General features: G+C 43.2%; 1 protein-coding gene across 5 annotated transcripts in view; it reads right to left on the bottom strand.

Moving 5' to 3' along the window:
• Positions 1-15,390, bottom strand: part of RASAL2 (RAS protein activator like 2) — a gene marked incomplete at its 5' end in the record, with an annotated part of 163,455 nt that overhangs the window by 42,497 nt on the left and 105,568 nt on the right. For all 5 annotated transcript variants that reach the window (XM_083867829.1, XM_083867830.1, XM_083867827.1 and 2 more), the window contains one exon: positions 4,654-4,760. In XM_083867829.1, coding sequence (XP_083723955.1) covers positions 4,654-4,760 — 107 coding nt within the window. The remainder of the gene's footprint in view (positions 1-4,653; positions 4,761-15,390) is intronic.

The raw sequence follows: 15,390 nt of genomic DNA, 5'->3' as shown, positions 1-15,390 counted from the left end.
CGAGAATAACATTCCTGCTGTTGAGGTCCACCAGACAGTGTCAGAACCTGGATATCCTCATCACCTAATGCAACACTAAAGTTGGATATAATGAACAAATGTGCTGTGGCAGCAAGACACTGTGAAGGTTATAGAGCCTATGAACAGCACTATCCCAGAATAAAGATACGGATGAAAGCGTGGTGAGCATCCTGGAGATCATCAGTCACCCATTTATGCTTTCTGACAAAGAATACACAGAAAAGCTTGCACATCTAAGCCATCACAGCATGGGCAAGCGATAAAAACTAGAGCAGATTCAAACAAACATGCCACAGGAAGTAAAGAGTAGAAAGTGGAAGGAAAAATGTAAATTTCTATTGAGGGGACAGATTTAAGCACCGTGTTTTTCATGGGTGATGCTGTGGTGCCTCACACTTATGCAAATCAACAATTCCATCTCTGCATTGGTGCTGAGGCAGAATTAAAAATCTGCTTTTGTATGCCACGGGGTCACACAGGCAGCACAGCTCAGACTTGTCCTATCCTGGCAGCACGGTGGGAGCAGAGCAGTGCTCTGGAGAAGCAACAATCTTGCTGACTGCATAAAAGATGAGGCTGGGCAGCCACGAGATCTCATCAAGGTTTGACCTTCACTCGGGCTGGCTGCATTGTCTTCTGTTCCATTTAGCTGTACTCTTAAAGAGCAAAGAGGCAGACAGCACTTCTATAGATCCAATTATACCTTCGGCCAGAAACAAACCAAGGAAGGCAATCTGCAAGTATCCTACATCAGTGTTCCTATAAAAATCATTTTATTTACTTCAAAGACTGTGCTCTGGCTTTCCTGTCTCATTTGCACTTGTTCCTTTGCCTCTTTCTCATCTTTCTTTCCCCATTAGCCAGCAGACACGGATGAATCATATTATTTGTAATAACAACTCCGAGCCAAAACTGGCGAGCCCAGCGAGAGTCTGAAGGGTGAGTTCAGAGATCCCTCCCCATCCTGCCGCTGCAGGAGGCCTGAGGATGTGGATGGTCCCACATTTGCCCAATCCCAATGGCAGAGCCATGAGGGAATGTGTCAGGCAGCAGCAATGCTGCCGGGGCTCCACAGTGCCCCAGCAGGGAACGGGATGCACGGAGCCCGAGGCGCTGCCAGGACACGGTGTGTGTGGGAAGGGAAAAGCTGCTTCCTCGCCCACCTATGCGTCACTGTGCCTACTTGGAGCCAGCTCCCCCTGCCTCCCGGTTTTCTTCACTCAAATAATGGCCATTATTAAAAATATGACTTTTCCTGTATATGTATCCATAAACAGCACACATCTGTCTATATGTGAGAAGACACTTTTCCTCATCTCTGTTTTTCTACCTTTTGTGCCCTTCCCTTCTCTCTCAGGATTTCTTCTTGACATACCTGGATATCATCAAACATCAATATACACAGCTGAACTTAGATGGAAACTAATGTTTCAAGTGCAGACAAGAAAATTTGGGGCAATGGGGAGGAAGAAGAAAGAACAAGCACTAAGAGCTCTTCTCTCTGTATGTGTTGTGCAGTGTCAACATTTGCAGAACCCCCTTTATTTCCTTTGGTGGGAGGTAACCAGAACAGAAATGGAATTTTAGAGTGGTTTGGCTTGGGAAGGACTCCAAAGATCATCTCATGCCAACCCTCTGCCACAGGTAGGGACACCTTCCACTGTCCCAGCCTGCTCCAAGTCCCATCCAGCCTGGCATTGAACACTGCCAGGGATGGGGCACCCACAGCTTTTCTGGGCAACCTGTGCCAGGGCCTCCCCACGCTCACAAACATGTGGGACATGCTGGTCCATGTGGTGGTTCATCCTAGGAAAGAGCATAACTCCTGAAATTCTGCTTTTCACACACTAGTAAATTTAAACATACATCTTTTCCTCCAGTGCCCATGCAGGAGGTAAAAAGGCAAATTTCCCAAACTTTACACATCAGCCCTTAAAAATAAATCCCTCATTGACCACTGCCACTGAAGAGACTACTTAAAAAATGCATTGTCAAGGGGATGTTTGCTTAAAGGCAATTATGCTGTTATGAATCAAAATTCCAGATGCTAAAGCAATGCCAATTAGCAGTATTAAAAAAACAGATGCCTTGTTCTGAGTGAGTACCACTGCCTGTGCTTGAAAGGAAAAAACCTGCCCAGAACATGCTGGAAGCTACTATCCTATTGAGAAGACAGCTTTTAAATAGCTGTTCTGAGAGACAAACTTAAAAAGCTGTAAAAGCAACTTATTATGAAAGTCTCAGCATAATTTTCCATCAGGATGGAAGAAGGTTAAGCTGTCCCCTGCCTTAAGCTGCTTTCTGTTAGAAATCCAAGCAGTGAGGAGATGAGGTATGGCACAGAGTCAGGGCCATGGGAAGAATAACTGAGACAGCACTATGCTGCAGCTGCCTGTAGCCCTCCAACCTGCACTGCAGGTGACAAAGTCTGGAAAAACAAAAAAGCAAGTTCTCTTACTATTAATCTCCTTTATATGTAGAATAAATCCCTGTCAAACAGGGACAACCTCACAGACACAAATTTGAAGCCATTACAGGCACCTTTTGCATCCCACACTTGCAGCTCTTCTCAGATCACTGATCCAAGACTGAGACTTTCACGAGGTGCCCAAGTCACCTTTCCTCCTTCTGAGAGCTGGGAAATTCTTATTATCAATCAAAGGCAGGAACATGATTCCTCCTCATCTTCTCAGCCACCTATTAGATGTGTGCCAATCTACCAAGTTAACAGTGTGTTTGGTTTCAGCAGTTTTGGCTTGAGCTCATCTGTATTGTTAAGCAAGCTGACTTCTAACTTGCTCTTAGAAGCAACTCACAAGCTGCCACATTTTAAAACATGGTGATCTCAGCCCTCACTTAGGAGTAACAGGGCATAAATGGGTTACTCAGAACAAAACCTCCAAAGCCAGAAGCCTTGTCCCCATGAGGAGGACAGGAGGGTGCATTATGCTCCTGGGTGTACAGGTGGTCAGGCAGACAAAGCAGCAGAATCCAACTCCACGTGGCACAAATAGCTTCTTGCTCTCCGCTGGTTTATGCCCAAGAAAAGCAGCCAGGTACTGCTTCTTGAGCCTATTTGCCAGAGTCCTAAAAGCCCAACACACCACCAGGGGAAATGAGAAACATTCTGCAGGGTTCTTGTTTTGAAAGGGAGCAGAAGCTAAGAAGTATCAGGGAACTATTAGAGAGGAATTAGAGCACCATTAAAACATTACTTAAGAGATAAGATCATCATTGAAAGGAATTGTACAAAAGTGAGGAAAAAAGGAGGCATATAAAATATACAATACAGGTAGCCATCAAACACTTATACAAAGCTTGCAGTTGTTAGACAAAGGCTACTACAATGCAATACGGGATATGTACATCTAAAGGCTTCGGTTATTACTTATAGATGAAGGCAAAGAAAACAGAATTTCTTATAAACGAAGGCATGGATAAGACTTTTGAAGGCTCTCAGAGTTCAGAAATCTTCCTGGAACTCTGTGGATCATGGACTCAGTATTAAAATCTCAGAACTTGACATAACAGAATATTCGTGTATCAGCTTCACATACAACTAGACCAAGGCCCTTTTTTCCCAAGTACCATCCAGAAAACAGGTCTCTGAAGTGACAGAGGATTGTTCATAGAACACAGAATAGCTCAGGTGGGAGAGCACCTCTGGAGATTGTCTAGTCCATTCCAATCTCTATTATTCTATGACTCTGAAAAGGACCCAAGTATGGATACCCAGTGTATTCACTGCTTCCTTGGTTCCTTTCTGCATTCCAATACACCATGAATTCACAGGTTGCTTTATACACCACGTATCCTATACACTCTGACCAACCTTAATCATTGAATAATTAAAATAACTCTCATTAAATCTTTTGGCTGTTTTTAAATTTTATTTTTAAAATGACACAATGCCAGATTTATTTTGAAGTAGGCAGATTACTTGCTGAAATTAAGGGAGGGCATGGAAATGTTTGTAATAATCAAGTTGGATATTTTAAAACATGAAGAAATATTGTTAAAAATTACTGGGCATCTCATTTTAACTTGAAGCATTTGTCCTCAGTCTAATAATAGAAATGCTTTTGTGCTCCTGGACACACTGACCAAAGACTGACCCAAGCAAAATCCAGGCTGTAGCTGAACAACTCTCATGCAGACTCACAGCCAACCAAACTCAGGAAGACCTAAAGAGGAATTAACACACCTGCAAAAATTTCATCCACTTCTGAATAAACTATAGAACCATACCAATTTTCCATGTACTTCACTGGCAAGAGGGATAAATAACATGTTATCACCAACCTAAAGGAACTTGTTTCCTTGTCAAGATTGAATATGGAATGCAATCCCTGGAGGCGACTTCAGAAGTATTTATATAGGTCGCTGCCCACATTAACACTGATGTTTCTCTATCTGCAACTTCAGATCAAGGCAATGAAAAGGAGCAAATTAGAGATCCATCAGGAACCTTATTGATAATATATGACACTTTATAGCAAAACCTCTTGGCCAACTGGAAATATTAACCAAATATTCCTCTGCCCCCAGGCTCCCCCAGCCTGGTTGTGATATTTTAATCTCCTCCTCCCATCCAATGAGACAGATGCCCCTTTGCAGAGAAGGCACACTTACTGGTACTCTGAAAGGAGAAGTGTTCGGAACATCCATGGAGTTGGTTTTCTCAGAGGTGCTGGTCCCCGAGATGCTCCGTCTGCGAGGAGATCTCTCTGCTGGGACCTCTGAGGAAGAGAAGAAGAAGGTGGTGAATGGGTGCCCGGGGGTGGGGAAAAGTCAGGCTTTGAGCTCTGTAGGACAGAAGCCTCAGGAAAGTTTTGAGTGCATTACTAAACTGCTGAATTAACCCACCTATTTACCTGGATCTTATTCACTTACTAACCTACAATGCCATTTTCACTGGCAGATTCAAGGCTGTGAATCTGACTTGACGGTGGGGGATTAAAATAAAAATTGCTGGTAAAGATCAATACCTGGACATACTTAATATTTTGTTACTATTTGAGAGACAGTATTCAGAGAACTTAAATCTACTCTTTTTTAGATTCAATTTTTTTACATAAGCAGTGCAGTAATTAACAGATAACTACAATCAACACCCAGAGAAGCTCAGTTTTAGTCCCAACTGAATGTAATTCGTCAAAGGTCAAAGTTTGGTCATGTATGATCTCACTACTTGCTCAAAGCATGCATCCAGCAGAAGACTTACAAGTGCCTAGGTAACATGACATATATATCTCTGCAGATAAAAAAAAAAAAAAAATAGGTCAACTTCTCCTTGTTCTGGCAGTATGACCTTACTAAGATACGACTTTGGCATCTTAAATCCATGCAGACTGATCTGATGAGCACGAATATTCATAAAAGCTGCACTGATGTCTTTGACTAGTACAAATCCTGGAATAACAGCATAATAGAGTACACACAGCATTAAAAATCTCTCCACAAACACACACATATATGCATTTTTATACAGAGCTCGATATGCACATGTATGCATACAGATACCTTTATCACAAGTGCTGCCCATCTCCAGCTCAATTGCCAGACTTTAAGGAATCCAGCTTCACAAAACACCCCCCGAAACGGGGAGGGAAAAAATCACTTCCTAGCAGAAAGTCCATTGTTATCTTCTGAACCTTAAAGCAAAGGAGCGCGCCGTGACTCCGGGCAGTGACATTTTGACTCCTGCCGTTCTCCTCTCGAGAGGCAGATGCAGCTGAAAGTTCCCCCGCCGGCGGCCCGGCCCTGGGGATCCGTGACTGCCCCGGGAGGGAGCGCGGGGTGTCTCCGTCCGCCCTCCCCCGGCGGGGCTGGCGGGGAGCGGGCGAGGGAGGCAGCAGCACAGGACTGCGGCTCCTCAATCAATCGCTCCGGCTGCACATCCTCATTAGTTACTTTCAGGCTATTAACAGACGCCCAACTGCCGGCTTCCCTCCGCTACCGAAAATTTCTCCCTGTGCATCCTGATTCACAGCGGCAAGAAACGAGGTTTGTGGGGAGAGACGGCCAGCTGGAGCCACGAGAGCGGCGTTTTCCTCCAAAGAGCCGAAGGGAAAAAAAAAGGAGAGGAGCCTTCTTCAGGGATAACATTACTTGTGATGTCTTTGCATACCGGATTTTGATTTCGGCTGCGTTATTATAATACGTCTCTCCCATGGATGCTCGGAGACTGACAAAATGGAGCATAGAGGAGGAGAGGCGAAGGAATCCGGACCCTGCAGTATTGGTGTCTCACTCAATAGATATTTATCTTTTAAAAAAAGCAAACTGCAGACACTGAGCCCCTCAGTCTGCTCGGGGAAAGGACTGCCAGGAGGCAGAGCAGCCTGGTGGAGTGGGCAGAGTCCGACACACGGTGCGGTGCGTTCAGTGAGGACTGGGCAGGGCACAGGCAGCCGTGCGGGCGATGCCCGAGCCCTGCCCGCCCCGACCGAGCGCACCCCGGCCCCAGAGCCAGCGGGAACCGCGGCCGAGAGATGGCCCTGGGCCACACAACTCCTCCTCTGGAGCAGCCCCGGCCACGCTCTGCTACAGCATCAGCACCTGTTCCAGAGCTGGAGGGTAAGTCCCCACCAGGGCACCTTTAGAGAACAAAGCACTTGGAGCAGGGCCAGTGCCAGCCCAAGGGTTTCGAGTCAGTCGGTCCCACCAGCTCAGGAGCCTTCGCAGTGCTGCCAGTTTTACCTGACGGTGCACTTCAATAGCACCAGCTGCCTCCCTGGCCTAGATGAAGGGAAACTTTATTTTTCTGCAGCACCTGTAAGTACTGCTCTGCCCAGAGCTCTGTTAGGTAGGATATAAAGAACTGCCTCTGCCATTCCCTGCCATTCCCATGTCCATGTAACAAAGGCAAATGGGATTGATATATTAGTCCACTGGAACAGGCACCTTTTATGTTACACTGACTAGTAAGGAGTAACGTAATAGGTTTGGCTTCCTCCGCTTCTCACGCGCAGGAAATCACATCAAAGCTGCTCCGGTAATTTAAAACAGTCTGTTAACTTTGCTGAGTCATAAATGGAAACACGAGCCCAAATTCCCCAGTATTTTCCACAACACGTTCTGCAGGAGGGGCAGTTTGGGAAAGAGCTTAACTTTCAAATGAATGGAGTTGAAAAGCTACCACAGGGAATGTGCCTGGCTCCCCTTGCCTTCCCTCTCCTCCCTAACATCAGCAATCCAACTTTTCTGCAAATACAGTGTTGACATTTCATTGGTAAAACGAGTTTCTTCCTTTCTGACACCATCATAGAAGTGAATCAAATGTGGAAGGGAAAATAAAATATTCACTAGGTGCCTGCAGTGAACTAAAAATAAAAACTACCTTTCCCTCTTTTCTCCTTCTAAAAAGAGCAAATAGACACTTAGTCCCTAGGAAAGGAAGACCCAGATACAGCAAAATTGTCGGGATATGTTAACTGGAAATCAGAAGCTGAAGCAACTTGCTATAATGCCTGTAGAACAGGATTTTTGCTGAGTCTTGTGAAAGAAATCTATACTGTCACCACCAGGCAAAAAATTAGATAGTTCCCTCCCCTGCTCCACTAGTAATGCTTGAGGCTACTCTTGCATAATCTTCACCTGCTGCAAAAATCAATGCACCTCTCATCAGCTTAGTATTAAATTACAACTGCTTTCTGCATTGCTCACTCTCAGGGACCAAGGCTACAGATAGATCACATTGTTTATCCATCAAAACTACCTGAAACCCTTCTCAGCCCTTCTGTTTCTGGGAAGAAAAAAAAAAAAAAAAAAAAAGGCAAAAGGGAAGAAAGCCCACCTGACAGATCCTCCCCGTTCCAACGTTCAACAAAAAAACTGCGGAATCTTACAAGGGTTTGGGATTGAATGGGCCTTAAAGATAATCCAGACAGGGACACTTTCCACTATACCATCAAACAAATGAGTTGTAAACATCCCAATGGGTCACTTTTATCACCAGACATCTTGGTGATATGCAGTAATATTTATGTAAATAAGTATTTATCCAAATAAGTATTTACACACTTCATAGCAGCAGTCAGTTCCAAATTAGCTGAGGCAATTACTCTGCAGTGGCAGATGTCTCTGAGGAGGGAACTGCCCAAGGATACTGTGCAGGTAAGGTCTCTTCTCCCATCCTGTTGAGCCACTCTCTACCCTCAGCAACACCAGAGCTTGTTCTGTAGGCCAGGAGGAAGGTTTGTGTAAGCCAGGTGCCACTAAATACAAGGAGTAGTGGTGAGGGTTGCTCTCCTTTGAAGGGAACTCTCACTGCCAGAGTGGTGTAGCCTCAGTGACCTCTGGTCACCACAGGGCCCTGGGGGTTGACCTGAATTTCCTATTGCTGGGTGCTGTGGCCACTTGAAAGGCTTGCTGTGGTGGAAATTTGTATTTTTACTGTGAAGAGCTTTTCCTCCAGGTGGGAGAAGCAGGCACTAAATAAACCTCCCAGCTTTGTGGGACAGCCACACGAAGTAGGAATTATTTACAGATATAGAAGAACAAGAAGAGGAAGAAGTGTCTCAATAGCATTTTTCAGATGGGTATTACTTAGTGAAATAGGAAGCCTCATATCGAAATAAATAAAAATGTTAATGTTTTATCTTGCAATAAGCATTCTCTCTCATTATGATCACTTGGGGAGAATTCAGACTTGGGTCCAATTCACAGATTGTCATAAAAATTTAATGAAATGTCTGTACAAGAAACCCAAGGTAAAAGCAAACTCAAACTCCCCTAATCTGTCTTAAGTCCTGAAGTCCAAGTTTGTGTTCTGACTAAAATACATTATGCAACTCCTGCAAGGTATAACTTAAAGGAAAAAAAATGGAAATTTGCAGAGATAGCTTTTCCACATTTATGAAGGCAACCAGATGGGGAAAAAAAATCACAAGAAGATACATCAGAGTGCATTCAACCAAGTTTCAGGACACTGAAGTGCACAAAAGCTGCCAAGCCTGGAAAGGGAAATACAAAGGGAACCCTGCAAAGCTCACTGGCTGTAGAACTGCAGCATCAAACAACTGCTAGATACAAACCATGATCAAAAACTCTCCCAGTCCATTAGCAGGGGTTTGAAAAGAAGATACTGTGCTTTACTAGGGATTGAGTCGATCAAATAGGTCTTGGAAGATGATCCAGGTAACTATAAAAGATTTTTAATTTATAGACAGGCAATTCTGTTGGTGTTAGACACTTGCATTGAGCTGGCATATAAAAAGGTGTAAGAGAATTAGTGCCCAGTATAGAAGATGCATAGAAAGCAACCTCAATGACACACTGAGTCACTTAAAAGATTCTTAAGCCACTGATTCCTAAACAACTTTACATTCTGAAAGACAAGACCTAACATGTGAAGCAGATGAATACTAAGGGAGGCTGGAAGAAAGGGGACAGATATCATAGGAGAGAATAGTTTTGGGGTTTCAAGTATAAACTCCCACAACTGATTTTCCCTGAAAGTTTGGAGGAAATGTGGCATTGAGTGAGTACAACATCAGCTGTTGTTAGACTGATGCATTTGCTTTGAAGGAGAAGAACAAATCCTTCAGCTTTGCAAACCAAGAAATGAAGCAGATGCATATCCCTAAACTGTCCAACATATCCTCTGCCTGATGTGTGTGGCTGTACAAAATTTGGGATAGTTGCTCCTTTTTGACCTCCTCATGCAAGAGCCTCTAAAACCTCCCTTAATGGTTGACTCCACACACAGCCAAACAAATTGCCTGGACAACGGTGCCAACACAAAAGCAGAGACAAGGAGCTGCTGCCCATGACCTGGAGATGCTAGTGTCCTCATTAGTTCCTAACGATCTTGGACTGCCCCTGCTAATTCAAATTACCTTGTGTTTGCTGCAGAGATTGCACACAGATAATTAACGCCCATCAGCTGACGCATGGTAACTTGCTCCTGCAGCCTAATTTGTTTAGAGGCTTATGACTTAAACACACATTAGTGTGATATCAATATTTATTGTCTTTGCTATTAAACAACAGCCTTGAGCCACAACTTTCCAAACCAATCTTCTTCCTGTCTGTAAAAGGGCTGTGAATAGAGGCATTCTCTAAAAAGCAATCCTTTGGGATAGCCTCACTGGCTCTTGAACCAAAGCTCAACAGCCCCTGCCTGTTCCTCTCCATGGCCCAGAAAGCTGCTCTGAGCCTCAGCACTTCTTGCTCACTGTGACAAGATTTTGTTCCTGAGCAGCAAGAATTATTGTTATGGACACAGGAAAAGACCCAATGTACTGCAGACATCCGAGAGGTGTCAGTGAACTCTACATGTGGTCCCAGAGTTAAGACACCACTTGGGAATTTTTATTCTAAATGCATCTGGACGTTTCTCTTAAGAAGAAAGACTTTGAGCAGTCTCTCCTGATTTATCTAGCTACCATCACACAGTTCAGAAGTCAGGCAAGCTGACAGAAATGAGAGGAAGTGGACTGAACCCAGTGATCAGCTTGTCAAATGGCACAGAGAAGAAAACCAGAGCAGTAAAGTAACATTGTTTACTCCAGTTTAGTTCATTTGCTGCAGGGGACATGCCCATTTCCAAGGTAACCTTTGCCCAGCGGGTTTGTAACTATTTCAAACAGGCTGTAACCAAGTTTACTTAAAACTGCACACCGCTTAACAGCTTTTAAAAAGAAATAAGGTCAGGTAACTGAAAGACAGAAGAAATCAAGCATCAAAGTCGTAAAGGTGTCCCAGTAAAGTGTTAAAACCCAAAAAATACAGGTTGTACCCTACCGTACCAAGGAACGAGAGAAGGCTTTTCTCATCTTCCGTGCTGCTATCCAGCCAGTCGGCCACATGCCCAGGAGAAAGAAGACTTATTCTCCAGCCAGAAAACTTTTCCATACAGAACACAGTCAGTGAATGAAGCAGGGCAGGAAGGATGGGGAGGAGCTGATGGTCTTGGGATTCCAGTACTCCAGTTATTGTCTACACTGACCAACATGAGAACATGATCCTGTGCCCTGTTCTCTCAACCCTACACCTGACACTGCAGGCATGGGCGGGAACAGTAACTGGGATTTGTACTTGTCCCTTTGTGTCAGGTTTCAGTCCAAGCAGGAACAGAAAGCAGGCAAAAAAGGGAAGCAGGGGAAACTGAGGTCTCAAAATCCAGAAGAGGCAGCAGGTTGTGATAGAATCAACTAAAGTAAAAAGTAGAAAAACATCAGTGCTGAAGAAGCTCAAGTAAGTCAGCACAATAGCTCATCAGCTGAGTGCAACGTAGCCCTACCATTCCTCACAGTGTGGGCTTTGTTTGAAGGCTCAGGTATTGTGCTTTATGCTAGAAGAAAAAACCAGAAAGCTCAGAGGCAATTTAAATCCCCTCCCCACTACTGACGAGCCTGCATTCCCCTGTTTACAAGCCCCTTCCTGCTCCAGCTATTATCCCAGCATCCCAGCCTTCCTTGCAATGAATTTGTTCATGCAATGGCAGGTTGATCAATCTGTGAATAGGAAGCTCCCACCCCTCCCTCTCCCCTCCTCCTGCATGGCGGCGGCATTGATCGCTATAATGGAATCTGCTGCTGGCTGCCAACAGCAGCAGGAGACAGGGAACTGCTCTTCTTCCTCAGCACCAGGACAGGGGGAACTGCTCCTCTTCCTCAGCACTGAGAACAACCACAGCCCTGCTGGATTCAGCCCCCACTGGCATGGGGCAAAGCAGAGAGAGGTAAGGAGACAGCAGCAGTCCTGGGGGCTCAAAGAAGCCATCAGCACTTTATTCAGCTAAAACAATAAAAAACAAGCTAAATGGGAAATAATTGTGCCCTGCCCGGGCAGCAAGCTTGCTCTGCAGGGAAGGCTCATTGCCGTGACTTTATGAAGGGTCACATTTAATCGTACAGGATTTACAGCGTGAGGTTTATTCCACACAAAAGAACATTTTGCAGGTTTACACATGCACGAGCAGTGACGAATCCTGGTAAGTGAGGGACTTCTGGGCCCCACAAATCAAAATTGCCTTTGTCCTCAGGGGATGGGGCTGATGCTCTGATCAAACTGCACTCTTTAAAGAGACAGCCGCCTTTTGCTCATCAGTTTCTGAACCTGACTTTATTTTAAATAATTGATACACTTGCCAATCCCTATTACAAATAAGGATATTTGCTGACCACTGACTAAAAGCCAAGCTACACCAAAAAGCCATTAGATCAGCAAAGCAAAAAATTAGATACCAACCAACAAATGAAGAAAAAAAAAAAAAAAAGAACTATCAAGTCCCAGCAGGGAGGAAAATTCCAATTACTAAGACAAACTGTAGCAAGTATTGTTTGTGCAGGACAGATATTTTCATAAAACACCTGCCAAGCACGGCAGATGCTCTACAGAATTCCCAGTTAATGAGGGAACATGGGACAGGCACTTCAGGAGTGAGGTGTCTCAGCAAAGTGTTAGACTGAGCAGAGCTGTCCTGTTCCCACTGAACAAGTGCATCTGTATCCCATATCTGGGGTGAAAACCCACAAATATCCCCTACATCATAAAAAGTCCTGTGACAGACAGATTTCTTATCTATACAAAATGAACTTGTTTTTTTTTTTTTTTAAATGAACTGTTCCAACAGATTTCCCTCTGTGTGTAGGAGGATCACATTTTGTCCAACTTCTGCAAGTAGAACCTTTTCTTTAAGACTGCAAACTGATCACATAAATCTACTTGCAATGAGAATGGAATTAAAGAACTTTTAGAGAAAGGATTAGATAGTTTTTTTGGTCCAGATGATTGGTCAGTATGAAATGGAAATTTCAACCCCTTTCTTTTAGTTCCCTAATCAAATATTGTAGTCACAAGCACCTGGGTGTCTTTCTATTAAAAACTTGCAATATTAACTATCAGCTCTATAAATAAAAGGCTGTAGAGAAAACAGAGTTATGAGTATTGATTTCCCATGAACACTTACCAATTTTGCATCCTTTCTAGCAGTACAAATCACATAGAGATCCTGTTTTCCTCCCTGGCTGCCTCATCTTGTGTAATAATTTAGCTTTATTAATTCCTTCCAATATTTTAAAATGTTCATGATAGCAGGGGAAGTATAATACATATCAAATATAAAACTGGCTTATTGGAGTGTTTTAAAATATGGGAAGATAAAAAAAAACCTTCGTAAAAATGGAGCTAGAACTGGCAAAGACTTCAGTCGGGAGGATGCAACTAGGAACTGAAAGGACAGTGAAGTTTTTTATAAGCAGATTTCTCCTGTGAATTAACATTCCTGGGGAAATCCACAGAGGGGGACAAAACCTGTATAAATACATCCCTATTTTTTATTTTCTATTTTGTGTGGTTTAACAGGTCACACTAACATGCAGGTCACCTGCCTGCAAGGGATCAGAACAAAAGCAAGAATTAAAAAGTCCTTGTAAGAAAGTAAGTCATGAACACAGTCCCCCTAGAAATCCTGGAATTTTAAAGTGATAGAAAAGATGTGGAAGAGCCACTGACATTACAAAACACCAAATCCATCTAACCTGACTTGAAACACCTTTAGAACATCACCCAGTGACTTCATCCATTCACTGAATTATTTCTGAACAAAGACCTGTCTTCCAAAAAAAGGGATATCCAATTGTCACCACACAAGGCAAAGACCTGAAGAGCCTGTCTGATCCCCTGTAAGCTGTTCCAATGGCTAACTTCACTCCTGCTTAGCAAATTGCTCCTTAGTTCCAAGACTGAATTTATCAAGCCTCATCTCCCAACCACTGGGCTCTGGCTGACATTTGTCTGCTTTGATAGTGCATTATCAAACATTGGTATCAGAAATGCCCTCTCTGCTTACATCTTTTGAATACTTGGTTTCAAACAATCCCTTCAAATGTATCTTCAGCCTCCTCTGGAGCATTGATTTTGATTTTTAAACCTCTGTTGTGCAAGAAAGGCAGAGACACAGCTCCACAGCTGCAGGAGAGGTGTAGTGCTGGTCACTGTGCTATACTGTGAATAGTTTCTTAAATTCATCTTAAAGGAGGTCTTGTGCTCTAAAGCTTTTCAAACACCATAAAAACGTCCTCTCCAAATTTTCCAGGACAGCCAGATTGTGAGATAAAATGCAAATCAGCATGAGAAGACTATTCAAAACATGACTAATTTATTTTCATGCTGTGGGACCTACCTACATTGGGAGTCTGTTGAACCAATGCAAATCCAGATACAAATTACTCTATTGACCACAGTAGAAGTATGGAAAATATGAAAATATAGAGAAGTGGGAAGGATCAGCACAGTAGTAAGAAAAAAAAATAAAAAGGAAAAACCAACAACCCCCCCCGCCCCAATCAATAAGTAGATACAAGAAGCTAATGTTTTGAGAGACTGCATTCCAAAATTAGCACCAGTAGCTGTATAGAGTAACAGGTGAGCACATCAGAAAACCCGTTAAAAGTGTTTGGGTTTATCTCCATCACCCCTGAGTTCTAAAAGCAGATGAGTTCTCAAGCCTGGTAATTAAACCAAGCCGTTCTGCTTTAGAGCATTTTACAAAAACCAATATTTTAAAACCTGTATGCATCCCTCCCTGGTAATTCCTGCATTACAGCCACCGACTGAACTCTGCAGTTGTCACAAATGTCACTCTCCTGAAGTGATGAGTCTGAAACCCATGAAGCTAAGCAGCTTTACCACCCTGTGAATTTAAGAAATAGCTTTCTTGATCAGTGAAACTACCCAGAAGCATGAGTCTCAGAGTTTTCTACAGGAATTTTTAGTAAATGGGAATTCATAATTATATGCAAATAATAGAGCAAATATGCAGATGCTTTGTAAGCACATAGTCATGGTGATATTATAAATCATAATGTATTAATGTTCTCTGCAGGAGGCATTTTCAAGGGGAGGAAAAATGGGTCTTACATGCACTAGGGACAGGTGCTGACAAACTGATTGATGGATATTGCTTTAGTCAGTAGATGATGCCCTCACAGCAATATAATTTAGATACTGTACACCCAAGTCATTCTTAATAAAATGTCTTACAGATAATTTAGGAGTGAATAAGAAACAATGAATGTTTGTTTCTCCAACCCTGGATCAATGTCATGTGTCAGGCAAAACTATTCACCTTCATACCTGCCCATTAGGAAATAACAGGAGTCATTGGAGGCACTTTGCCCCAGAAAAATGTAAAGCAGCACTAACTTTCCAATCCTGTTTTCAATGCCACAGCATGGAACAAGCAGCTAGCTTGAAAATAAGTTTCCTAGACACCTAAAAATGTCTATTCTATATGCACAAGGCTCCGTTTCCTTCATTAAATCATTTTAAATGCCTATCTATAATGAAAGTAATTTTGCTTTGAGGAGCAGCATTACAATATAATAGCCTCCTAACCAAGCTGTGATCTAGTTCAAG

This window comes from Zosterops lateralis (genome assembly GCF_965231275.1).
Source record: "Zosterops lateralis genome assembly, chromosome: 9".
Taxonomy (NCBI): Eukaryota; Metazoa; Chordata; class Aves; order Passeriformes; family Zosteropidae; genus Zosterops; species Zosterops lateralis.
Note: the sequence above shows the minus strand (reverse complement) of the source record. Positions and strands in the feature narration are given on the sequence as shown.